Below are 27,316 nucleotides of genomic sequence, written 5' to 3' on the forward strand. Positions count from 1 at the left end.
AGTCCTTCAGCCCCTGCACCCATGTGGGAAACCCGGAGGAAGCTCCTGGCTTCTGGCTTCGGATCAGCTCAGCTCTGGCCATTGTGGCCATTTGGGGAGTGAACCAGCGGATGGAAGACCTCTCTCTTTCTCTGGCTCTACCTCTTTCTGTGACTCTGTCTTTCAAATAAATAAATAAACCTTAAAAAACATAATTTAGGCCAGCTCCACCTGACTCCAAAGTCCATGATCTTTTTTGTTTATTTAATTTACAGACTGAAGTTGCTTCAAAAGAAATACAGAACTTTGGGGAGATTTCTGAGATGTCAGTCCATCCCCAAGAGGAAGTCACAGTGGAGAGCATGGGGAGTCCCGAGATTGTGTCAACCTGGCGCCCAGCAGACGTCTCCTGGAGTGACGGAGCAGCTCGGCAGAAATGCAGGACGCCAGACAAGGAGCAGAGCTTCGAGAGCCTGCAGCCCCTGGAAGAGGACATGGCTCTAAACGAAGTGTTAAAGAAACTGAAACACACCAACAGAAGGCAGCAGATGCGGATCCAAGACCTCCAGTGTAGTAACCTGTACTTGGAGAAAAAGGTCAGAGAATTACAGGGGAAGACTGCTAAGCAGCAGGGGTTTGTGGACATCATAAATAAGCTGAAGGGCCACATTGAAGAATTAATCGAAGACAAATACAACATAATCCTAGAGAAGAACGAGGCTGACAGGACACTGCAGAATTTGCGAGAGACTTTAGCTGACGCGCAAAGACACCTTCAGGAATCCAGGAAAGAGAAGGAAGCTTTGCAGCTTGAAGTCAGAAAGATCAAGGTGAGTTTCATTCGCTTACAGGAAAGCTACGTTACTGAAATGCAACAAAGAAGTGTATCTGTCAATCAGTGGACACAGATGGACAGAGTCTTCGGCATCAAAGAAGAAGGAGTCCAGAGGTTGCCTCGGCCCAGAGGAGGACTGGAAGAGGTCACCCCCTCTGCCTTGGACCTGTTGAAAAGGGAAAAAGAGACCCAAGAATTAGAGTTCTTGGCTTTACAGGAGGAATTCCAGAAACACGAAAAGAAAAACATGGAAGAAAGACAGAAATTGAAATCTAGACTTCAGAAATCGGTTACTCAAGTTAAAAATTTGCAATTCATGTGGGAAAATGAAAGGGCTAAGAATACAGATCTTCAGCAGCAGGTGGACGAAGTGAAAAGTGAGAATGCGAAACTGCAGCAGCAGGTGGCGAGGAGCCAGGAGCAAAACCGGGTCCCTAACTACGAGGTGGCTCAGCTGGAGGAGCAGCTGGAGGAAGTCATGGAACCAGGTGTCACCAAGGTATTGACGCAGAGTCTCTGCTAATGGTCTCTGCGTATTTGGACCTAACACTTCAGTGGAATTGTTTGCAGAAAAACTTACTAATTTGAAAAGGAGGTATATACAGGAAGGAAAATGCGCCAGAGGTTCGGAGGAGTTTTCATTCTTGGGCACTCCTGTCAAACAACACCTATCCCTGGTTTCTTGGGTCTATTTTGATACAGGGGATAGTTAACCTGGGTACTTCTTTTTTTTTTTTTTAAGATTTATTTATTTATTTGAAAGCTGGAGTTATACAGAGAGAGAAGGAGAGGCTGGTTCGCTCCCCAGGGCTTGAACCAGCGCCCATATGGGAGCTGGCGCTGCCAGCAGCTGCTTTACCTGCTATGCCACACGCCAGCCCCACCCTGGGTACTTCTAAAAGTTACCTTTGAAAAATGGTCTTCTAAGTATAGCTCTCAATCTATTGAACAATGACACTTAATAATAGAATTGCATCCTTATGGTTTGAATTAGGGTAGAATGTGCCTTAGCTCCGTGTTCCAGTTGTCTGTGAATCTGCCACGCCTTCTCAGTTCTGCAGGAACAACTCCCAAGAGTCTCGTGGCCCTGGAGGAAGCGAATGATAGCAGAGTTGCCTTACGCATCCAGCAGCAACACAAGCATAGACCTTAATTTTTATGGGTTTTGTCAAATGTTTTTGAAGATTAAATAATTCAAGGCATACCTCTGCCACTTAAGTGTTTTCAATAATCGGAATTGGTGCTTTCTGCCAAATATTAACTTGGAATTTTTGTTTCAGCTTTATTCCCTGGGAAGGGCACTTCACGGTTAGAGTGCGGCCAGAGAAGGCAGTGTGGAATGAAATGATCATTTTTTTTTTTTTTTTTTTTGGACAGGCAGAGTGGACAGTGAGAGAGAGAGACAGAGAGAAAGGTCTTCCTTTGCCGTTGGTTCACCCTCCAATGGCCGCCGCTGCAGGCGCACTGCGGCCGGTGCACCGCGCTGATCCGATGGCAGGAGCCAGGTGTTTCTCCTGGTCTCCCATGGGGTGCAGGGCCCAAGCACTTGGGCCATCCTCCACTGCACTCCCTGGCCACAGCAGAGAGCTGGCCTGGAAGAGGGGCAACCAGGACAGAATCTGGCGCCCCGACCAGGACTAGAACCCGGTGTGCCGGCGCCGCAAGGTGGAGGATTAGCCTAGTGAGCCGTGGCGCCGGCCGATCATTCGTTTTTGTTTTGCTTTCCTAGCAATTACGTTGGTGTGACATGGTCTCATGTTGGGGCTGTTTAGGGAAGTCGTTGCTCAGTCATTGGCAGTGTGTGGTTTAAAGAAGGAAGTAGCATCACCTTAGTTCCTTGGTCTTCAGCAGAAATCTCCTGCCCTGTAGCTTTTTTTGTAAAAGGAGATGGCTAAATCTTAACTTTTAATGTATACCCAAATATTTGTATTTATGCTTTTGATAAAATATATTTTCCGCATTAATACACATATCAATTATGCCTTATTTATTTGAAGAATAAAGTTACCAATTTATGCTATTATGTCCTGAAATTCAGATCAGTATTTTTTTTTTAAATGGGATGTGGGCATCATTTTTTTTTTTTTTTTTGAATGTCAGAGTTACACAGAAAGAGGAGAGGCAGAGAGAGAGAGAGAGAGGTCTCCCATCAGATGGTTCACTCCCCAGTTGGCCGCAACGGCCGGAGCTGTGCTGATCCAAAGCTAGGAGCCAGGAGCTTCTTCCAGGACCCCCACGCGGGTGCAGGGGCCCAAGGATCTGGGCCATCTTCCACTGCCTTCACAGGCCATAGCAGAGAGCTGGATAGGAAGTGCAGTAGCCAGGTCTTGAACCAGTGCCCATATGGGATGCCGGCGCTTCAGGCCAGGATGTTAACCTGCTGCGCCACAGCGCCAGCCCCCAGGTCAGTATTTGAGAAACCTTCAAATTGGTGCTCTCATTATAAAATGATACATTTAGACAAAACCTCAAACCAAGCCATTTGAATTAGGATTCTCTCCATTGCAATTTGTAGCTATGTTATTTCTCTATGTGTAATGGGAAGGCTGAATATCAGTGTTATCAGCTTGGGGCACCTCAATTCCATATCAGAGTGCTTGGGATCAAGTCTTGCCTCCGCTCTCTATCAAACTTCCTGCTAATGCACTTGAGAGGCAGCAAGTTATACTTCAAGTACTATATATATGTAGTTCAAGTTCAGCCACCACATGGTAGACCCAGGTAGAATTCTTGGCTCTTGTGGTTTCAACCTGGCTTCAGCCTGGCCCAGCTCTGGCTGCTGCAGGCATCTGGACATGAACCACTGCATGGAAGATTAATTCATTCTTTTTCTCTCTTTCTTTCTCTCTCTGACACTCTGCCTTACAAGTAAGTACAACTTTCTAAAAGGACTTCTTTGGCAGCCAGGAACCTGTATACATGTCCAAGAAGGTGTCACTTCTCTCAATTCAGAGCACACCTATCTCAGTTTTGTAGGACTGCCTTAAAGTATCTAACTCTTTTTTTTTATTTGACAGGTAGAGTTATAGACTGAGAGAGAGACAGAGAGAAAGGTCTTCCTTCCGTTGGGTCACTCCCCAAATGGCCGCTACGGCTGGTGCTGCACCGATCCGAAGGCAGGAGCCAGGTGCTTCCTCCCAGTCTCCCATGCGGGTGCAGAGCCCAAGCACTTGGGCCATCCTCCACTGCCTTCCCAGGCCACAGCAGAGAGCTGGACTGGAAGAGGAGCAACCGGGACTAGTACCCGGCGCCCCAACTGGGACTAGAACCTGGGGTGCCGGTGCCGCAGGCGGAGGATTAGCCAAGTGAGCCATGGCACCGGCCAGTATGTAAAATCTTAGACTGCTTAGAAAGAAGGCTAATCTGAACTAGAAAAATGTGTAAGCTTTTTATATTTGTTGTAATAATTGAACTGAGTTGGTGTTTCCTTGAACTCTGATGAATCTGTGACAGTATAAGTATTTGCAAGTAATTCTATTATTTTTCAGGATTCCTGGGAAAATATTATTCTCTCTGTTTTAAAAGTTCTAAGATCTCTCCAAGACTTCAGAAAGTATTATGTGGCCGGTGGGCACTGTGGCTCACTAGGCTAATCCTCCACCTGCGATGCCAGTACTCCGGGTTCTAGTCCTGGTCGGGGCGCCGGATTCTGTCCTGGTTGCTCCTCTTCCAGTCCAGCTCTCTTCTGTGGCCCGGGAGTGCAGTGGAGGATGGCCCAAGTGCTTGGGCCCTACACCCCATGGGAGACCAGGAGAAGCACCTGGCTCCTGGCTTTGGATCAGCGTGGTGCGCCAGCCGCAGTGGCCAATGGGGGCTGAACCAATGGAAGGAGGACCTTTCTCTCTGTCTCTCTCTCTCTCACTGTCCACTCTGCCTGTCAAAAAAAAAAAAAAAAACTATTATATACATGGCACAGTAGGTTAAGCATCCTCCTGCCGTGCTGGCATCCCATTTGGGTGCTCGTATCCCATGGGGCACCAGTTTGAGTCACCGATGGTCTACTTCTGATCCAGCTCCCTGCTGATGGCCTGGGAAAGCAGCAGAAGATGGCCCAAGTGCTTGGGTTCCTGCCACCCACCTGGGAGACCTGAAAGAAGGTCCTGGCTCCTGGCTTCAGATTGGCCCAGCTCCAGCTGTTGCGGCCATTTGGGTAGTGAATGAGTGGATGGAAGACCTCTGCCTCTCCCTTCCTCTGTAACTTTTCCTCTCAACTAAATAAATAAATCTTAAAAAAAAAAAAAAAAGGAAAGATATAAACCCATAGTTCTCGGCCGGCGCTGTGGCTCAATAGGCTAATCCTCTGCCTTGCGGCGCCAGCACACCAGGTTCTAGCCCCAGTCGGGGCGCCGGATTCTGTCCTGGTTGCCCCTCTTCCAGGCCAGCTCTCTGCTATGGCCCGGGAGTGCAGTGGAGGATGGCCCAAGTGCTTGGGCCCTGCACCCCATGGGAGACCAGGAGAAGCACCTGGCTCCTGGCTTCTGATCAGTGCGGTGCGCCAGCTGCAGTGGCCATTGGAGAGTGAACCAATGGTAAAGGAAGACCTTTCTCTCTGTCTCTCTCTCTCTCACTGTCCACTCTGCCTGTCAAAAAACAAACAAAACAAAAAACCATAGTTCTCAAATTTGGACATATTTGGAGGAGAGCTTGTTAAACCATAGATTGGGGCAGGCATTTGGGCTAGTGTTTAAGATACTGCTAAGGATATCCATATCAGAAGGCTGGGTTTGCTCCTCAGCTCTGGCTCCAGAGTCCAGTTTCTTGCTGCTAATGCAGACCCTAGGAGACAACAAAAATGGCTCAACTAATTGGGTTCCTGCCAGCCATGCGGGAGACCCAGATGGAACTCTTGGCTCCTTGCTTTGGCCCTGACTCCACTAGCTATTGCAGGCATTTGGAAAGAGAATCCAGCTGTCTTTTTTTTTTTTTTTTTTTTTTTTTTTTTTTTTTTTTTTTTTTGACAGGCAGAGTGGACAGTGAGAGAGAGAGACAGAGAGAAAGGTCTTCCTTTGCCATTGGTTCACCCTCCAATGGCCGCCGCGGCCGGCACGCTGCAGCCGGCGCACCGCGCTGATCCGAAGGCAGGAGCCAGGTGCTTCTCCTGGTCTCCCATGGGGTGCAGGGCCCAAGCACTTGGGCCATCCTCCACTGCACTCCCTGCCCACAGCAGAGAGCTGGCCTGGAAGAGGGGCAACCGGGACAGAATCCGGCGCCCCGACCGGGACTAGAACCCGGTGTGCTGGCGCCACAGGCGGAGGATTAGCCTGTTGAGCCATGGCGCCGGCCCCCAGCTGTCTTATTAATCCAGCATTAAAAATATTTGCAAAAATGTAAAACAAGGGGCTGGTGCTGTGACACAGTAGGCTGGGCCTCTGCCTGCAGTGCCAACATCCCATATGGGTGCCAGTTCACATCCTGGCTTTTCCCTGCTTGTGGCCTGGGGAATCAGCAGAAAATGGCTCAAATGCTTGGGCCCCTGCACCCACGCCAGAGACCCGGAGGAGGCTCCTGGCTCCTGGCTTCAGATGGGTCCAGCTCTGGCCATTGTGGCCATTTGGGGAGTGAACCAGCGAATGGAAGACCTTTCTCTCTATCTCTCCCTCTTTCTGTCGGTGACTCTGCCTCTCAAATAAATAAAAACTTTTTTTAAAAAATGTAAAACAGTGCCACTTTTCAGTAATTTTTTGTTTTTGAAAAATGTAATTTAAAAATTTTGAAAAGCAGAGAAACAAAGAGCGGGAAAGAGAGAGAGAAAGAGAGAGAGAGAAAACCTTCCGAGCAGGGGCAGGGGCCCAGGTGCTGGACCATCATCCACTGTTCTTCCAGGCACAGTAGCAAGCAGAGTAGCTGTGGCTCTGATAGGCACCCTGCTGCACAGTGTTGGTGTCACAGTGGTGGTTTAACACTCTGTGCCACAACATTAGCCCCAGGACAACGAAATTTCTGTGATGAAAACCATTTGTGTTGATAGACAAGAGCTTTACTATGTGTTAAATAAATTGATAAACATAGTTTAAGATATTTTAATGCAGCAAATGTTGATAGTTATTTATTTTATTTTATTTTTATTTATTTATTTTTTTTTTGACAGGCAGAGTGGACAGTGAGAGAGAGAGACAGAGAGAAAGGTCTTCCTTTGCCGTTGGTTCACCCTCTAATGGCCGCCGCGGCCAGCGCGCTGCGGCCGGCGCACCGCGCTGATCCGATGGCAGGAGCCAGGAGCTTTTCCTGGTCTCCCATGGGGTGCAGGGCCCAAGCACCTGGGCCATCCTCCACTGCACTCCCGGGCCACAGCAGAGAGCTGGCCTGGAAGAGGGGCAACCGGGACAGAATCCGGCGCCCCGACCGGGACTAGAACCCGGTGTGCCGGTGCCGCAAGGCGGAGGATTAGCCTAGTGAGCCGTGGTGCCGGCCAAATGTTGATAGTTATAACCCACATAAAGAAAAGGTTTTTGAATCCTCAGTAACTTTAAGGAGTGTAAAAGGGTACCAAGGCAAAACATTTGAGAACCGCTGCTTGAGGTATTTGAGAATGATCTTGCATTCAGCACTTGCCCTGCAAGGACATTTAGGTGTTCGTTGTGGTGACGAATCTGAATTGTGTGCGTGTAGAATTCAAAGATGCTGCATTCTCCTTTGTTGCTGCCTTGCTCGCCGCGCGAAGAAGGGAGCCGGGCCCCCCCGGATGTGAAGAGGAATTCGCAGCTGGCCTCCAAAATCCACAGCCTCCTGGCTCTGATGTTAGGACTTCTCACATACCAGGTAACTGCTTGTTTCTCCACATTTTTTTAGTAGAGGGGGAAGAAATACTGGGGTCAGACTGAACCCAGAGAGACGCTAAAAGATGGCAGACTTGAGTTGGAGGAGGAAAAAGCAGAGCAAAAGCAGCCTGCTAAACCAGTCCAGCAGCTCCTCCTTCCTCCTGCTTCTCCTATTCCTCAACCCCTAATTCTCCCACGGTGGCCACGGTGAAATAAAATATAAGAGGAGGCAGCAAGATAAGGCATAAAGATGCCAGGTGAGCCCCTTCCTTTAGTACTTCCCGCGCGGCAGAGCAATAGCCTTAGGAATGGCGTTCACATTGATGGGCTCTGACCAACTCTGAGAAGCAGCTTTTGTGGATTAGCACAACGAAAAATGACGTTCATACCAGGCAAGGTTAAATCCCCGGCTTCACCGCTCCTCGGCTGTGTGAGCCAGCCAACTAGCTTAGCCTTTCTCTTAACCTTTCTTGGTTTCCTCCTCGCAGCTGGGGCAAGTATAGCTGCTGCCGCCCTGGGAGCTTACGAGCACTGCGTTTAGTGAGAGAGCATGTTAGAGGACACACACTTCCTAGGTTCTCTAACTCTCCTCCGTTCTCTTACTACACATTTCTTTCCATCTTTTTTTTTTTTCAGATTATTTATTTATTTATTTGAGAGGTGGAGTTACAACGGAAAGAGGGAAGTATAGAGAAAAAGGTCTTCCATTCACTGGTTCACTCCCCAACTGGCTGCAATGGCCAGAGCTGAGCCCATACAAAGCCAGGAGTCAGGAGCTTCTTCTGTGTCTCCCACGCGTATACAGAGACCCAAGCACTTGGACTGTCTTCCACTGCTTTTCCAGGCCATTAGCAGAGAGTTGAGTGGGAAGGGGAGCAGCAGGGACACGAACAGGTGCCTGTATCGGATGCGGGCACCACAAGCAGAGGCTTAGCCCTCTATGCCACAGCACCAGCCCCTCTTTTCATCTTCAGTGCACTTATCAGAGAAATCTGGAGGCATAGATTTGTCACATTCTTGGTACGAGAAATACAGTGAGTGAGCAAATGTTCAAGTGAGTTGGGGGAAATTTCTCTTTTGTTTTAGCTAAATTTTGTTGAACACCAGCATTTGTTGTGTGTGGAACTGGCATACATACATACATACATACTCATACTGGTGTCACACAGTGGTAGCCCACAGACTGTGTCTACCTGAATTTTTTTTTAATTGAATGTTTTTATTTGGCAGAGAGAGAGCATGAGAGAGTACGAATGAGAGAACTTCCCTCTGCTGGTTCACTCCCCAGATGCCCACCACAGCCAGGGCTGGGCCAGGCTGAAGCTGGAAACCAGGGAGCAATCCGGGTCTCCCACGTGGGTGGCAAGATGCTAAGTACGAGGGCCACTGCCTCCGAGTGTGCATTTGTAGGAGGTTGGACTCAGGAGCAGAACCAAGTCTTGAACCTAGGCACTGCATTGTGGGATTTACGCATCCCAGGCCATATCTTAACCAGCAGGCCAAACATTGGCCTCTAAAGTTTTGTTTTTTAAAAAAATGTGAATACAGGGTGTCGCTCCCCCTCTTCGTGGAGGAACGACACAGGACCCTGCGCTGTTCTTTTGTCTGCTCGGCCCTCCCCGGGTTTGCTGCTGGTTCTTCCCGGGTTGGCTACCGACCCTTCCACCTCCGTGGAAGGGCGGTTCCCCCTGCCACTTTCCCCACTTCCGCGGGGGGGCGGCACACCGCCGGCTGGCTCTCGGGGGCTGCTCAGATGTTCCTCAGGTGTTCCTGGTGCATGTTGTCTCTCTCCTCCTTTATAGTCCTCTTCCACCAATCCCAACTCTGCTACCCACACGCCGAGTACGCTGCTCTCCTCCAATCAGGAGCAGGATCAGCTCCTGCAGGTCATCACTCAAGTTGGCAAGAGGCAGCTGCGTAGAAGTTGTTACTCCCTTCTCAGCGCCATATTGTGGGAGAGCAGATGCATAGAATAAGTCTTAATTCCAGTAACAGTCTAGTCCGAGTTGCTCCCCACAATTCCCCCTTTCTTTTTATTTTTGGCGTTGATACGTGCCTGTCTTCGGTGCCCTGTGGCACACACTCTGCTCTGCTTGCTGGAGTTGCCCACAGGTGCTTACAAGCCCTACCAATCAGGCAAACCGAATCCGGGTCCTCTCTTCGCCATGTTGTGAGGAGGTTTTTAGGTGCTGATGCATGCCTGTGTTCAGTGCCCTGCAGCGCATGCTCTGCTCTGCTAGAACTGCCTGCAGGTGCTTACAAGCCCTACCAATCAGGCAAACCGAATCCGAGCCTTCTCATTGCCGTCTTGTGGGGAGACTTATTGGTGTTGATAACGTGCCTGTCTTCGGTGACCTGCGGCGCAGAAGCTGCTAGCCGCCCACAGGTGCTCACCGCCTCACTAATCAGGCAGACCGAATCCAAGCTCTCTCATTGCCATGTGGTGGGGAGGCCTTATTTTTCTCTATTTCTCTATCTCCGGGCATTCCTATCTCTCCTATTTTACTTCTATCTGCCAGCATTCCTATTTCTCTCATTTTACTTCTAAACTTCTGTTTCTCTTATCTTCGTGGCTTCCCGGCGCCCGCCCCGAGGCTGCTTCTCAGCGCCTCGCCCCGCGGCGGCTTCCCAGCTCTGCGCGGCTTCCCGGCTTCGCACACACTCCTTGGTCTCCGCGCCCCTTCGCGCCCGCACCACAGCCTTCGCGCTAGCCCCGCGTTTCCTACTCGCGCCCCGCGCGCTCTCTCTGCGCACGGTGGCTTCCACGAATCACACAGCCTAGCTTACGTTTCCGCTTCTCGGTTTTCAGTCTAAGTTCCCCGGGCTAACCTGGCGAATTCAACCTAGCTCACGTCTCCGCTTCGGTTTGGCTTCCCGTCTTTTGCTCCCTGGGCTAATCTGACGGATTCCAACCTAGCTTACGCGTCTCTGCCTCTGGTTTTAGATTTTCGCCTTTTGCTCCCCGGGCTGACTTGACGAATCCCAACATAGCTTACGTCTCCGCCTCAGCCTGCCCCCGCGGCTTCATCCTCCCTAACATATTTTTCTCTACCCAGTATGTTTCCTAACTTTTCTTCCAACAATATTCCCCTCTCATTTTTCCTGGCTTCTCCCCACAGTCCATGTCCAAGTCTAAGTTTCTTCTAGCTTTCACTTTCGCTTTTAATCTCCTAGCTTCCCCGTCATAGTCCGTATCCGAGTCTAAATTTCTTCTTGTTTTCACTTTCACTTTCAATCCTAACTCCTTTCCCACAGTCCGTATCCGAGTTTATGCCTAGGCTTTCAATAGCTTCTTCCGGCACCTTTTCCGTCCAGCTTTTCCCTAGGCTCTTTGCTAGTCTCTCTCTCTGGTATTTTCCCACTTCTTCCCGTTTCTTCCCTCCTAGGTTTCCTATCCGAGTCACGGCACCATTATGTTGCTCCCCCTCTTCGCGGAGGAACGACACAGGACCCTGCGCTGTTCTTTTGTCTGCTCGGCCCTCCCCAGGTTTGCTGCTGGTTCTTCCCGGGTTGGCTACCGACCCTTCCACCTCCGTGGAAGGGTGGTTCCCCCTGCCACTTTCCCCACTTCCATGGGGGAGCAGCACACCGCCGGCCGGCTCTCTCGGGGGCTGCTCAGGTGTTCCCCTTAGATGTTCCTGGTGCATGTTGTCTCTCTCCTCCTTTATAGTCCTCTTCCACCAATCCCAACTCTGCTACCCACACGCCGAGTACGCTGCTCTCCTCCAATCAGGAGCAGGATCAGCTCCTGCAGGTCATCACTCAAGTTGGCAAGAGGCAGCTGTGTAGAAGTTGTTACTCCCTTCTCAGCGCCATATTGTGGGAGAGCAGATGCATAGAATAAGTCTTAATTCCAGTAACAGTCTAGTCCGAGTTGCTCCCCACACAGGGGCCAGGCATATGGTGCAGTGGTTAAATCATTACTTGGGTGGTCTGCATCCCAACTGTTGCAGCCTTTGGAGAGTGAACCAGCAGGTGGAAGAACTCTCTCCCCTCTTTGCCTTTCAAATAACATGAAAATAAATAAATAAAAGTTTATAATTTGAATTTAAATTTAAATGTGGCACAGAGTCTTATTTGCTACAAACTCCCCCACCTCCCACCCCCATCAAGCATGCGCTCCCTCTCCGTGTTTGCTTGGGTTTCTGCTGTTGCATGGTGGCTGCTTTCCCTGGCTGCTTCTGTGTCAGATCTCTCACAGGTGGAGTATGTCATCAGCCCTCTTCATCGTAGATCACATCCCATCCCAAACAAATATTTCTGTTTTTTTTTTAAAAAAAAAATTTGTTTATTTATTTGAAAGAGTTTTACGGAGAGAGAGAGAGAGATCTCCCATCGATGGTTCATACTCCCAGATTGCCATAACAGCCAGGGCTGGGCCAGGATGAAGCCAGGAGCCAAAGCTTCTTCCGGGTCTCCCACACGGGTGCAGAGGTCCCAGCACTTGGGCCATCTTCCGTTGCTTTCCCAGGCTATTAGCAGGGAGCTGGATCAGAAGTGGAGCAGCTGGGACATAAACCTGCACCCATGTGAGATGCCAGCCTCGCAGGCAGCAGCTTTACCCACTATGCCACAATGCCAGCCTCCCAAACAAATATTTCTTTGCTTATTCTGTGTTTCCTACCCTCACTAGAAATCCACCCGCCATGGTATATTGCATCCCAGTAGCTAATGCAAGGTTAAACTCCAAACAGGCATTCAACAAGTATTTGCTGACTTGCTGACCTGTCTTTGGAGACATTGTTTACTGTACCCGATTTTTTAATTATATCATTCAATCTTTACACAATTCTTTATATTACTCAGCTTTTTTGTTTTTAATATGGAAAACAAACTGAGCTCAAGGGACAGGTGTTTGGCCTAGCAGTTAAGCCACTGCTTAGGACACCCACGTCCCATGAGACGTCCGCATCCTTTATCAGAGAACCTGTGTTCAAGTCCTGGCTCCACTCCTAGTTCTGGCTTCCTGCTAATGCATACTGTGGGGGGCAGCAGGTGATGGCTCAAGTAGTTAGGTGCCTGTCACCCATGTGGGCGACCTGGACTGAGTTCCCGCTGCTCCCTGCTTCTGCCCAGCCCCCAGTCATTGCAGGTATTTGGGGAATGTCTCAGTGGCTGGGAGCTGACTCTGGGGTGTCTCTCTCTCCCCACCCTTCTCTACCTCTCAAATTAATTTTTAAAAACATAAGGCTCAGAATACTTGAGTCTCTTGTCTAAAGTCTCTCATATGGTTAAATGGGAGAACTGAGATGCAAGACCACGCTCTTTTGCTCTCTAGATATTGTTGCTAGTGCCTTCATTCTCAGTAGCTTGGAAATACCTGCAGTTCCATGTTGTTGAGGATGTCTCCTTGCTCTGGGGTCAGGTGTAGCAGCTTGTCTAAAATTTGGATTTGTAAACTGACGAGCCTAAGGGGGAAGGCATAAACATGAATGTGAAAGCTTGCAGAGTTGCTGTAGAAGCATATCACCTTGGCAGCAGTTGTACTAGTATGTCCCAACTTGTGCACAAGTGTGCATCAGTGTGAAGTCTTCCTGAATATCCCTCTGTGAGCTGTCATGGGAGGAGCAGCTGAAGACAGGCGTACACTATGATCTGACCCCCTTCAGTTTGGCCACTTAGTTTGCAAGGGAGACTTCTTTTATTTGCATATTCTCCCTGCCCCTCTTTAACCTCACGAATAATTTTATATGGTTTTTTTTTTTTTCATGAAAATCTTTTAATTCCATTTCCCAAACGGTTACCCCAGGACATCATCAATCCCCATGCTGGACACTTCAGAGAGAGTGAGAAAGTGAGTGACATAATGCTGCAAATATTGAAGAGCTTCCATCTCAAGAAGAAAAACTTGGATAAAGAGGTACTGTACTTGTTCTTAATTCTAAAAGTCTATCAGTTGCATGAAGAGAATTTCAAGAAAAGAGGAACTCCTAAAATTGGATTCTTTTAAGAATTTTTTGTGAGGATCAGATTAGCTTTACTGTGCCCCTCACTGAGCAAGTACAGTGTTCAGATTTAAATTTAATTTATAGTGTGTCTAATTTAAGCACTGGAAAATCTCATCCATCTACAGGAAATGTGGTTTTTTTGTTTTGTTTTGTTTTGTTTTTTCACTTTTTCATGGCACCGTCAAGCCCTGAAGGATAGTTTGACATCCTTTTAGTGATTTCAGACTTGGGATATTGGAAACACGGGAAACAAATCATTTCATTTCTCAGGTGGGTGGAAGGGTAAGGACAGAGGTTCCCAGATTTTCCGCAATTACTCTTTTCTTGGCCTGGTGGTATAAAACTTGAGAGATGGAACTGAGAGGGTCCGTTACATAGGGAAGATGAAAAGAGGACATTCCACTGTGCCGTGTTTAATCTGAGAGGGACACAGAAGTGACAGCATTGACTAAAGGGAAAAGAACTTGTACAAATGTGGAATCTTGGATCCTATCGGGTTCAGTTCTGTGCAGCTGTGAACTGGCCAGCTAGAACATGTGTTGCAGTTCCCTAGGAAATTGTTTTATCTCCTAACAACATGGAAAAGGACCCTGAGCACACAGGCCGCAGAGGAACCTCCACTTCTGTAAACCTTCCAGGAAGCCTGCTCCCACCACGCATATTACCGGAAAGACAGTTTCAGACGTTTGTGTTCTTTTGGTTAATTTCTATGTAGTCACTGAAACAGGGACTGATGACCTGATGCAGTGTGTGTAGTTTGCTTCAGTGAGGGGCTGCAAGGGAGCAGGGTGCATGATGCAAGATCGGCCATCAGCTGTTAACTGTTGAGCTGAATGAGCGTTAGCTGGAGTCTCATTCAGCTTTTTCTCTACTTATTTTAAATATTGGAATTTTTCAATAACTAAACAAAGTTTGTGCAGCACACTTTACCTCACTGATACTTGGAGAAATTTGTATACTGATACATTAAGATGTTATTATTAAAAAGGAACAGTAAACAAAGAAGAAACGATTGTTCGTTGTATCCAGAACTGGCTATTTTTTTCCCTGAAGGCATTGTTAACAGCCTGGTGGCAGTAACATTTGATCATTAGGATAAGCTCCTTCTCCCAGGTTTGATGATTTGCTAAAGCACTCACAGAAGTCAGGATGCTGTTATCACTCATAGTTATGATTTAACACTGCTGAAGGATGCAAACCAGGGTCAGCCGTGGGAGAGGCGCATGGGGCACAGCTCAGAGGACATGCGACTCAGGCCTCCGAGATCCTTGTGGAGTCATGTGGGTGGCACTTCACTGCCCCAGCAGTGAGTTGTGAAGTGTTGTCTGCCAGGGAAGCTCTACAGACCCAATGCCTGGGTTTTCACTGGGAGCTGTCCACATAGATACCCTCTGCCTAGCACGTACCTAAAGTTCCAGAGCCTAGAAGGAAGTCAGTGCTTTCCAAACCCATACACTTTGGGTGAATAGGTTGTCAGGGAATGGTGGAAACTCTCCCACGGCTGCAGTGCCCAGGGACTGGTCAAGGGGCAGCCGCGCTGGCAGGCCTTCCCAGGCCTGGCAGTCCTAGGCCTGCTGTGTGAACTCTGACCAGGCGCCGTGTCTTCTGGAAACCAGAGACTGGATTCTGTGTCATTTGATAATTGTATTATGCTTATAATAGAATTTGTTTTTATTTCTTCTCCTCTGAAATATTAAATGCTTTTTTTCCCCTTAGCTACTGAAACATAAAGACAAAATCACAACCTTTAGGGAGTTAATTGCTAATGAAAAGGCATTTCATGATCATGCTTTTGAGGTGAGTTTAACATTAGTTGTGTGTACGGTTTTTAACATGCAAAAATACAATGTCGCATGTTTATGTTCTTTTGGCAAATTTGTGCAAATCCTTCTGGCTCAAGGTTTTACACTTCTTTGATTCCAGCCACTGAAGATCTCTTTGCTTTTTAAAACAGTAACGTGTTTATTCTCAAATGTTGCAAGGAGTATTAAAACATTGAAAGGGAACACAAATGTATTTCATCTCAGGTTACAGGCCGTGATTCAAATGAAGCCAAGAATGTCAGAGATCTGCCTGTCTTGTTGGGAGCCAAACTGGATAAGTACCACAATCTGAACGAGGAGCTTGATTACTTGGTAAGAGAGGCCTTTGCTGACCTTGTTGTCATCTTTGTAGCCAATATTATTTTGTGAGCAAGTGTCAGAAATTATTAGTCTCCTAAAACTTTGCTCATTAAAATGGCCACACTGTCATGGTGCGGGATTATTCAGCCTTAAAGGTACAGCATTGAAGTTTTGAAACATTAAATATTGTCCAGTATGGTTTCTGTAATCAGATTTGTTGGTTTCAATGTTTTCCATTGTGACTGGGCACGGTTATACAGGTGCATGTGCTACCCCAGGAGCTGTGCGCAGCAACCTGGCTGTCCTGGGAAAGAGCCCTTGCAGTTGACCTTGGTGGCGTGTAGACGGAGGAGGAAAAATGGGAAGATGAGAGGATGCGCTGGTGTCTGCATAGGTACAGAGCAATTTAACCATCGGCTGGATCCCACTGTAATGAAAAATATTTATTAACATAATTGATTTTTTAAAATATTTATTTATTTGAAAGGTAGTTACAGAGATGCAGAGGCAGAGAGAGAGAGAGAGAGAGAGGTCTTCCATTTGCTGATTCGCTCCCCAAATGACCACAACGGCCAGAGCTGCACCGATCTGAAGCCAGGAGCTAGGAGCTTCTTCCTGGTCTCCCACATGCGTGCAGGGGCCCAAGCACTTGGGCCATCTTCTACTGCTTTCCCAGACCACAGCTGAGAGCTGGATCAGAGTGAAGCAGGCGGGACTCGAACCAACACCTATATGGGATGCTGGCACTGCAGGCGGCGGCTTTACCCACTATGCCACAGTGCCGCCCCCCCCCCCCCAGTATTATTCTGTAAGAAAACATTTTGCTGCTATTTAATCTGCAGTTACCAAATACAAAATTAATCTGTGGGTTTAAAGGGATTATTACTTTCATCCTGAAAGCCAATAAAGAACTCACAATGTGCCCATGAAGTCCACCATGGGAACCAGGAAATGGGAAGCCCACGTTGCTTTGGTAACTGTCATGAAGTGTGTGAAGCTGAGCGCGAGATGCAGTGGAGTGGAGTGGAAAAGCCCTGCACCAACGTTGGTAAACGGAGACTCCAGTGCTTCCCCTTCCAGACATAGACATATTCCTTACAAACGTTCAAACTTGCTTCACTTGGGTTATATCAGCTAAATGGAGGCACAAATATCTGTACTACCGACCTTAACTAATGTATATGGTCAGGAGAGTTAGGACCACTGACTTGATGTTGTCCCCCAGTTTACTTGTATGAGAGAAAGAACGTTCCTATGTCTACAGCAAATTTGCTTTGTCGTTGCTTTCTCTAGTGTTATGTCACTGCAGAAAACTAAGTGTATTTAAGATATTAGATTACTGAAAGTCACGCTTAGCATTTTTATCTGATGGAAACATTTCTGTAGTTTTTCTTCTAAAATTACTTTCAAAATTAAGGTAACTGCTGGTGGGACATGTGAATCCTGGATGTCACTTTTAGAAACACAATTTTTAATAGTTTTCTTGAAAACATAGATCAGATTGTGAAATACATTAAGCTGGAGCTTTTTAAAAACTTGCAGTCATGGGGCAGTTGTGGTGCAGTGGCTTAAGCGCCACCTGCAATGCTGTTATCCCGTATGGGCACTGGTTCAAGTCCTGGCTGCTCTGCTTCTGATCCCACTGCCTGCTAATGCACCTGGGAAAGCAGCCAAAGATGGCTCAAGTGCCTGGGCCCCTGCACCCATGGGAGAGACCCAGATGAATTCCTGGCTTCAGCCTGGCCCAGCCTTGGCCATGGCAGCCGTTTGGGGAGTCGACCAGCAGATGGTAGCTCACTCTCACTCTGTCTGTCTCTGTCTCTCTCTCTCTCTGTCTCTCCCTTTGTAACTCTGCCTTTCAAATAAATAAAGCTTAAAAAGAACTGCAGTCAGGCCGGCGCTGCGGCTCACTAGGCTAATCCTCCGCCTTGCGGCGCCGGCACACCGGGTTCTAGTCCTGGTCGGGGCGCCGGAGTCTGTCCCTGTTGCCCTCTTCCAGGCCAGCTCTCTGCTGTGGCCAGGGAGTGCAGTGGAGGATGGCCCAAGTGCTTGGGCCCTGCACCCCATGGGAGACCAGGATAAGTACCTGGCTCTTGCCATCGGATCAGCGCGGTGCACCGGCCGCAGCGCACCGGCCGCGGCGGCCATTGGAGGGTGAACCAACGGCAAAGGAAGTCCTTTCTCTCTCTCACTGTCCACTCTGCCTGTCAAAAAAAAAAAAAAAAAAAAAAAAAAAAGAAAAAGAAAAAGAAAAGGCAAAAAAAGAGCTGCAGTCATTTGTAGAAGGGAGGGTATTTCTCAAGATGTCTCATGAAGCATGACAGCAGTGCTGTTTCACATGGAGTCACACGTGCCTGTGCATGGGTTCCACGTGGAAAGAAAGTAGTGAAGATTAGGGGCTGGTACATATTTTTGTGCATTAACATGAGTTTAGTTATTTGCAAAGCTGTTTCAAACCCATGCTAATTCCTGTACATCTATGGGAAGTGTGGTCTCACCAGGATCTGGTTCATACCTGTCACAATTTACATATCTGACAACTCAGTTTAAAGAAATGTTGGAATAGAGTAAAACTCACGGTTCTCTTTTGTTTTTAGCATCCACATCTAGCTTTCATAGTGGTTTCGGGTTAGTATTTTTACTAATGTTTTTCCATAGATCACAAAATTAGGATATCTTCTTGAGTCAAAAGAAGACCACTGTGGCAGACTCATGGAAGAAAATGATGAGTATCAAAGACATTTAGGCAACTTAATAAATAAGGTACGAATTTCCTTACAGAGATATTTGCCTTTGAAGAACTATGCCAGGACCTGGCGCTGTGGTGGAGCAGGTAAAGCTGCCACCACCTGCAGTGCCAGCATCCCATAGGGGTGCTAGTTCAAGACCCGGCTGCTCCACTTCCAATCCAGCTCTCTGCTGTGGCCTGGGAAAGCAGTAGAAGATGGCCCAAGTCCTGGGCCCCTGCTCCTTCGTGGGAGACCCTGAAGAAGCTTCTGGCCCCTGACTTCAGATCGGCACAGTTCCGGCCGTTGCAGCCATCTTGGGAGTGAATCAGTGGGTAGAAGACTTCTCTCTCTCTCTCTTTCTCTGCCTCTCTGTAACTCTGCCTTTCAAATAATAAATAACTCTTTAAAAAAAAAAAAAGAACTGTGCCAGACATTAAAATAATAGAATTTTTGAGCCAAAAAGAATCTGAGATGATATGGCACATTTTCATTTATCTCTTACTTCAAAATCCTGTTATAAATTGCCTCCATTAGTCTTTTAGCTAGGAACTAGGAAAGAACATTGTGTGTGTCTACCCATTCTGCTACAGGCAATTTGAAGTCTTTGCCCTGCTACTTTACTTTCAGAGTAATAATAAATCTTTCCAAGCTAGTGGTCTAGTTTAGTGTCTAAATTTAATTTTTTTTGAAAAATTTATTTTCATTTAATTTACAAACAGAATGACAGAGAGACAGAGAGAGATTTTCCAATCCCTGGTTCACTCCCCAGATGCCTGCAACAGCCAGGGCTGGGCCAGACTGAAGCCAGGAGCCAAGAACTCAATCTGGAGACCTGACGTACTTGAGCCATATTCGTCTACCTTCTAGGATATGCATTAGCAGGAAGTTGGATTGGAAGCAGAGTAGCTGGGACTTGAATAGGGAACTCTGATATGGGATATGGGTGTCCCAAGTGGTGACTTTACTGCTGTGCCAAAGGCCCACCCCTAATCTACCTTTGCAAAGTTTCACTGACTTAAACCATGTAGACTGACCATTAGTTGACACATGTCCCACTTCTGTGGAAAACGTCTGAGTTACAGTTGACTCATTTTACTTTCTCTGCTTGATGCATAGTCATGCTGTCATTCTGTTTGTATTCATCTTTCTGACCTCAAATTGGAAGGAAGCTGTTTTGCCTATGATGAAACTTTAATTGATGGCGGTCAAATAATTGAATTTGTAGAGATTTTTTTAAGAAGCAAAACATAAAATTGGAGTTTCTCCAAGTGTAATCTGTTCAGCTTATGTTTTTCAAGGTTACGTCATATGAAGAAATCATCAGATGTGCTGACCAGAGGCTGGAGATGTCCCACTCCCAGATTGCTCTGTGAGTAGAAAAGACTTCATCTTTAGTTTTGTCAATGTCAGTGTTTTATTTTACTCTCCAGCTTCTGAGTTCAACTTCTCAAGCTCCTGGAGACAGGGAAGGTATGCACTTTCACAGATTAAAACCATTCATTAACACAGCTGTGTCTGGACTGCTTGGACAGACTCCAGCAGCAGGTTGTTAGCTGCCTTTCTCAGAGCACCCTCTGGGTTTTAAGGGTGGTGAAAGAATTAGCGAGAAGTGGCTGGCGCCACGGCTCACTTGGCTAATCCTCTGCCTGCAGTGCCGGCACCCTGGGTTCTAGTCCCGGTTGGGGTGCCAGTTCTGTCCCAGTTGCTCCTCTTCCAGTCCAGCTCTCTGCTGTGGCCCGGGATGGAAGTGGAGGATGGCCCAAGTCCTTGGGCCCTCCTGGCTTCAGATCGGCGCTGCGCACTGGCTATATGCACCGGCCATTTGGGGGGGTGAACCAACAGAAAAGGAAGACCTTTCTCTCTCTCACTCTCTCACTGTCTAACTCTGCCTGTCAAAAAAAAAAAAAAAAAAAGTAGCGAGAAGCATCTCAAACGTTTAGAGGACATTATCATAGTATTCAAGTGAAATAACCTTGAACTTTTTAGATTTTGTTCACAAAAAAAAGCTGCACACCTACTTGGGGCCGGTGTTGTGTGGAGCAGGTTAAACCACCGCTTGAGATGCCCTCCTCTGCTTCCATCAGAGTGTGGGTCCCAGTCCCAGCTGCTCCAAGTCCCATCTGGCTTCTTGCTACTGAGGCTTGGGTCCCTTCCACATGCCAGCCCCGGCTGGAGGTCATGGCTCCTGGCTTTGGCTATTGTGGGCATTTGGGGAGTGACCCAGTGGATAGCAGGTCTCTCTCTGTCACACTTTCAAATAAATAAATAAATAATTCTGAAAACATATCCACATGCAGTAGTATTTCAGGTACCAAATACATTCTCAAACCCAAGATAGCTTGAAACACTCCAAAGTTACTGTTTTCAAATTTTGTGTCTGTCGCTCCCCCTCTTCGTGGAGGAACGACACTAAACCCTGCCTAGGCTTCATATCTGAGTCATGGCACCATTATGTCGCTCCCCCTCTTCGTGGAGGAACGACACAGGACCCTGCGCTGTTCTTTCGTCTGCTCGGCCCTCCCCGGGTTTGCTGCTGGTTCTTCCCGGGTTGGCTACTATCCCTTCCACCTCCGTGGAAGGGCAGTTCCCCCTGGCCACATTCCCCACTTCCGCAGGGGAGCGGCACACCGCCGGCCGGCTCTTCTCGGGGGCTGCACGGGTGTTCCTTCAGCTAGATGTTCCCCTTAGATGTTCCCGGTGCATGCCGTCTCTCTCCTCCTTTATAGTCCTCTGCCAATCCCAACTCGGCTGCCCACACGCCGAGTACGCTGCTCTCCTCCAATCAGGAGCAAGTCCTACAGTTTATTGGTTGAACTGGAGGCAACTGTGCAGAAGCTGTTTACTTCTCTCCCAGCGCCATATTGTGGGAGAGCAGATGCATAGAATAAGTCTTAATTCCAGTAACTCAGTCTAGTCCGGATTGCTCCCCACAGTGTCCTTTTCACTGATTTCTTATCCTCACTAGTAATCTGTTTCTTCCTCCAACTTCATTTATTATATTGTGCTGGCTATCACAAGAGCTTAAACAAAAGGTCTAACCTTTCATAGCAGTCACTCCTCAAAATAGTTCTATAGAACTAACTCACCATAAGAGGATTGGAGGTGTGCGCATTTGTAGTTTGGAAAGTTTGATTTTGCTTTTCATTAATGTTTCTAAGCAGAACAAGTGGTAAAACCGTTTTTCCAGCTTTTTTGGACTAATGCAGGCAAGTTTTAAATTTGCAGTAGGGGAGGATGTCGTGTGATCAAGAGAAGTAAAATTAGGCTCCTTTCTGCCTTAAAACCAAGGAAGATATGTGCACAGTGATCATGGCTTCATCAGCGTCAACATAAAATATAGACTAATATTTAAAAATAGGATCAAAGTGTCATTTTGACCATATTACTTTGGTCCACTTATTTTAAAAATTAAAACTCTTTTCAATATATATTTCAGGTGAGTGGTTGATCTAGTTGTGCTCAGAAAGAGGTGTGACATCAGAATTCTATAAGTTATTAAAGGTGATGTCTGTAGTGGCTGCTTATTAAATTCCCTTGAATGCATTTGTAAAAATACCGATGTCCAGGTACTACTCCTAAGTCAAATATGTTGGGACCCGAGCAGCTGTATATGGAGGGGTCTTCAAAAAGTTCAGGAAAATGTGTATTATGAAAAATCTACACATGGATTTCAAAATTTTTTTACTCCAATAAGCTTACATTTAAAAAATGATTTATTTATATATTGATTTGAAAGGCAAAGTAACAGAGAGGGAAGAAGAGATGAGAGAGAGAGAGAAAGAAGAGTGCTTCCGTGTGCTGATTTACTCCCCAGGTGGTCTAAACAGCCATGTGGGCCAGCCAGCAGCCAGGAGCCTAGAGCTCCATCCAGTTTCCCACGTGAGTGCCAGGGCCCCAAGTACTTGGGCCATTTCCCACTGCTTTCCCAGGTGCATTAGCAAAGAGCTGCGTCAGAAGCAAAGCAGCCAGGACTTGACCCAGAGCTCTGACATAGGATGCCGGAGTTGGGAGAGGCGATTTAAGCCGTTGGGCCTCTTTAATTCCATTTTTCCATGAATTTTTTAAAGTACCACATATTTCACAAGCCATCTAGGTGATTCTGTTTTCTTTTTTTTTTAAGATGTCATTTACTTATTTGAGAGGTAGAGTTACAGACAGAGGGAGAGAGGGAGAGACAGAAAGGTCTTCTATCTGCTGGTTCACTTCCCAAATGAGCTGGGCCAATCTGAAGCCAGCAGCCAGGAGCTTCTTCTGGGTCTCCCACGTAGGTGCAGGGGCCCAAGTACTTGGGCCGTCTTCCACTGCTTTCCCAGGCTATAGCAGAGAGTTGAATCAGAAGAGGAGCAGCCGGGACTAGAACCAACACTCATATAGCACGCTGGTGCCGCAGGCGGAGGCTTAGCCTACCACGCCGGCCCCAGTGATTCCATTTGCTACAAAAATCAACCACCACTATCAGTTATCATGTGAGTTGATTTGCTTTAAGTGATCAGTGTGTGTGTGTGTTATCAAATATATTCTTACATCCTTTAAGGACAATATTTTGAATTGTAGTGAATTTTCTTTATCTGATTAAAAGATATTTGCTGCATCAGAAATTAGCAGATATATCATTAGAGTAATATTTAAACTCTTGCTAGTCTATTGATTTGGTTAAAGTTGGCAGTACTGGGGCTGGGGTGTGGCACAGAAGATTCAGCCGCTGCATTTGATGCTGGTCTCCTGTGACAGAGTGCCTTTCGGTCTTGGCTGCTCCACTTCCAGTCCAGCTTCTTTCTAAAGCGTCTGGAAAGGCAGTGGCTTATGGCTCAAGTATTTGGGCTCCTGTCACCCATGCAGCAGAGATGGATGGAGTTCCAGGCTCCTGGCTTTGGCCTGGCCCAGTCCTGGCCGTTGCAGCCATTTGGGAAGTGAACTAGCAGATAGATGATTTCTTTTTCTTTGTCTCTCCCCTCCTCTTTCTGTCACTATGCCTTTCAAATAAATAAATGCATCTGGCCAGCGCCGCGGCTCACTAGGCTAATCCTCCGCTTGCGGCGCCGGCACACCGGGTTCTAGCCCCGGCAGGGCGCCGGATTCTGTCCCGGTTGCCCCTCTTCCAGGCCAGCTCTCTGCTGTGGCCTGGGAGTGCAGTGGAGGATGGCCCAAGTGCTTGGGCCCTGCACCCCATGGGAGACCAGGAGAAGCACCTGGCTCCTGGCATCGGATCAGCGCGGTGCGCTGGCCTCAGCGGCCATTGGGGGGTGAACCAACGGTAAAGGAAGACCTTTCTCTCTGTCTCTCTCTCACTATCCACTCTGCCTGTCAAAAAAAAAAATATTTGTACATATTTATGAGGTACTGCCTGATGTTTCAATGTTGGTATATATTGTGTGATGTCTAATCAGGGTGAATATATCTATCTCTTCAAATATCTCACATTCTTCTATGATGAAAATATTCAAAATCCTATCCTCTAGACTTTTTTTTTTGAGGGAAATATACAGTATTTATTTGAGAGCTAGAGAGAAACATCTTCAGTTGCTGGTTCATATTCTAAACGCCTGGAATAGCCAGGGCTAGGCCGGTCTCAAAGTTGGGAGCCCAGAATTCCCGTGTGAGTGGCAGGAATCCAGGTACTTGAGCCATCACATGCTGCCTTCCAGAGTGTACATCAGAGGAGGCTAGAATCAGGAGCAGGGCCAGGACTGAAACCCAGGCACTGTGATACGGAACGTGGATGTCCCAAGTGGTGTCTTCCCTGCTGCACCAAACACCTGCCCCTCATTATGTTAACACTATCCAGAGTCATGTACTATGCAATAGAACCGCAGAATTTCTTTTTTTATTTATTTGAAAGGCAGAGTTACAGAGACAGAGGAAAGAGAGAGAGACAGAAAGAGAGATCTTCTATCCACTGGTTCACTCCCCACATGGCCATAGTTGATGGAGCAGGGCTGATCCAAAGTCAGGAACCAGGAGCTTCTTTCAGGTCTCCCATGGGGTGGCAGGGCTCAAGCACTTGGGCCATCTTCTGCTGCGTTCCCAGGCACACCAGCAGGGAGCTGGATCAGAAGTGGAGCAGCCAGGACTCAAACCGCTGCCTATATGGGATGCTGGCATTGTAGGCAGCAGCTTAACCCATAACGCCACAGCACCAGCCCCAGAAAACACCATTTTAACTTCTAAGAAATCACCTTTGTTTTAGACTCCACATTGGGTGAGATCATGCAATATTTTCTTTTCTGCGGTTGGCTTACTTCACTTAACATAATGATCACCAGACATCCGTGTTGCTGTGAATGGCAAGATTTCATCCTTTCTGTGGCTGAGTGGTATTTCACTGTGCATACAAATCACATCTTTCTAAAAAGATTTGCATGAACGAGTTACAGAGAGAGAGAGATAGACTGACAGACAGACACAGAAAGAGAGATCATCCATCTGCTGGTTCACTCTATAGATGGCTGGCAGTAGCCAGCACTGGGCCAGGCCAGTATATAAACAAATAGAGAATATCAATTGTCATTTTATATAGTCACTACTGCTTATACCCCCACCACTGGAACAACCTGTACAGGAAAAAAAAATGGATCCAATAATTTGAGTAGCTCGGAAAGAATCAGCAGTTCCTACGTGATGAACTGGAGTCACCATTTGAACTTAACCTGCTCAGATCCTCCAGTGACTCTAACCAAATATTGGTCTAGAAAATTCCACTTTAGTCCTATAATTCAACTGTTTCTTCCTTCAGCTTGGAAGAGAGAAATAAACATTTGGAAGATTTATTGAGGAGGCCCAGGGAGAGTGCCAGAAAACCAAGGTAATTTCCCTCCTTTTAAAAAGTAGTAGTGTCGTTAACTTTAAATATCTTTGTAGATAACAGATCTTGTCCTCATCTCTATGTAGGATAAAGGAGCCAGGTATGTGAAGGAGCGTGGTGGTTTTGCTCACATAAAACAGTTGCTGGATAAATCTTTTGGGTAGAGCCTTGCCCTCACAGCATGTACAGTGAGATGCCATGGAGATCAGGCGCTGAGACGCTGTCTGCAGCAAAGCCGCTTGCTCTGTTCTGACAACCGAATCTCCCTACACTGACATCAAGCTTTATAATCCGCAGTGTTCGAAGCGTCTCAGTAGCAGATGCTACAAGGCTGGTGCACAAACCCTATGGGGTTGGTTCAGAACGTTGTAGGATGATCCAGTGGACTTCTTTCTGGTCCCATTCCTTAGGTGCTGGTAACACAGTTCCCAAGGGGCGGTACGTTTTCCCCACGTGCAGAGTTACGCCAGAGAGTGCGTGCCGTGAGCCCTGTTCCTCGGCTCACTCTGAAGTGTGTGAAGTGTGGAGAGCAGGAAGCTTGAGGAGGAGCTTGCCTGGACTCTGCTGTGTCATGGGCTTCCCTGCCCCCACGTAATTCTGTCTCCTTGACCTGAAGCCTTGTGCGAGGTCTCCAGAGAACTTTGAAGCATGGGCCCTAAAAACTGGGAGAGGCAGATGTTCGGTACAACAGTTAAGACTCTGCTTGGGTTGCCTGCTTCCCAAACTCGAGTCCTGGTTCTGCTCTGACTCCAGCTTCCCACTACTGCCCACCCTGGGAAGAGGCAGCAGTGATGGTTCAGGCGGTTGGGTCCCTGCCACCCATACGGCAAACCCAGACTGAGCGGAATGAACTCATAAATGGAAAAATCAGTCTCTCTCTCTCTCTCTCTCTGCTCTTCAAATTCGTTAAATAAAAGGAAGCTGGGAAGCAGAGGACTAAGAACTCCCTTGTGCCTAAGAAAATGAAGGAGGCTGTGGTGGCAGGACAGCAGGACCATTCATGGGGCGGCTTTTCTCCCCAGTCTCATCAGGACAAAGGATGGGCTGGCATATCCTGGGCTCTGCCCACAGTGGGGGGATCCTAGCACTGAGGAACCAGAAGAGAAGGAGGGGCATCAGGTGACCACCTAGAAGGGAAATGGATCGGCCGGAGTCAAGGGAGAGGTCGGTCACTCACAAGCTCCAAAGAGAAAGACTCCGCTTTAGCCACTGCCAGGCAGACCCTAACGCTGCCCAGCCAAGAAACAGCTGTCCCATTGCCTCCTCTGTCCTCCTCCAAATGGAGAAGGAGGTGAGCCAGGAGACAGCTGACCCCGACCCCGGTGCCTCTGAAGGCCGGGCGTCCACCGGCCTGAGCTGACAGGGCGAGAAGTCCTGTCTGTGAGTGCAGATTCGAAGATGCACCGTGAGCCTGGGCACCCTGAGTGCCTCACAGTGGGGACTGGTGCTGCCTCTCAGGTCCAGCCCAGGCCCTGCAAAGCCTGCGAAATCATTGCATCTGGCCCTGCCGAGGCAACCGCCGGCGGGACTCAAACTTCAGTGTCTGTATACCACGCTAATGTTAAGTTGATGATTTTTTATGGGCTGCTGCTGATGTTATCAGTATCCAAATGGCCCTTGACAGAAAAAAAAAAGTTCCATCCCTTTTTGTGAAATAAGCAAACGAACACATAAAAAGAAAAATCCTTGGGCCTGCTGTGTGTTCTGGCAAAGGAAAAGCTTCCCTTGATGAGAAGCCTACAAGTGGAAACCGGAGACAAAACCAAAGTTGCATTTGATCACATTGTGAGTCAGGCTTGCTTGCTACCATCTGCATTTGCCAGGAGATTGGTTTTTCTTCCTAAGAAGAAAGAATGTGGTCAGTTACTTTGGCTAAGTCTAGGTTAAAATCATCTGGAGGCCGTTTTGTGTTCCACAGGTGCCCGAACAGAAACTTCTAGTCCAGTGAGTGAGGTGTTATTCCTCCATTAAGTTTATTGATTTCCCCTGATGCATGGCAAATCACAAATAATAAAAGCTCATGTAACTGAATGTGGATCTTCTCTGATTGTGGAGAGAAACTGTTGAATATTTTTGTCAAGAATTGTTTTATTTTTTATTTTTTTATTTTTTATTTTTTTATTTTTTTTTGGACAGGCAGAG

At 47.5% G+C, this 27,316-nt stretch overlaps 1 protein-coding gene across 21 annotated transcripts in view; it reads left to right on the plus strand.

Moving 5' to 3' along the window:
* CAGE1 (cancer antigen 1) overlaps window positions 1-27,316 on the plus strand; it is a 53,481-nt gene that overhangs the window by 18,121 nt on the left and 8,044 nt on the right. For 10 of the 21 annotated variants that reach the window (XM_070074440.1, XM_051855864.2, XM_017344881.3 and 7 more), the window contains 8 exons: window positions 255-1,313; window positions 7,424-7,573; window positions 13,322-13,432; window positions 15,237-15,317; window positions 15,548-15,655; window positions 18,302-18,406; window positions 19,671-19,741; window positions 25,106-25,174. In XM_070074440.1, coding sequence (XP_069930541.1) covers window positions 255-1,313; window positions 7,424-7,573; window positions 13,322-13,432; window positions 15,237-15,317; window positions 15,548-15,655; window positions 18,302-18,406; window positions 19,671-19,741; window positions 25,106-25,174 — 1,754 coding nt within the window. The other 11 variants (XM_051855867.2, XM_070074441.1, XM_051855863.2 and 8 more) reach the window with 7 other exon arrangements.

Source organism: Oryctolagus cuniculus, chromosome 5 (assembly GCF_964237555.1).
Source record: "Oryctolagus cuniculus chromosome 5, mOryCun1.1, whole genome shotgun sequence".
Taxonomy (NCBI): domain Eukaryota; kingdom Metazoa; phylum Chordata; class Mammalia; order Lagomorpha; family Leporidae; genus Oryctolagus; species Oryctolagus cuniculus.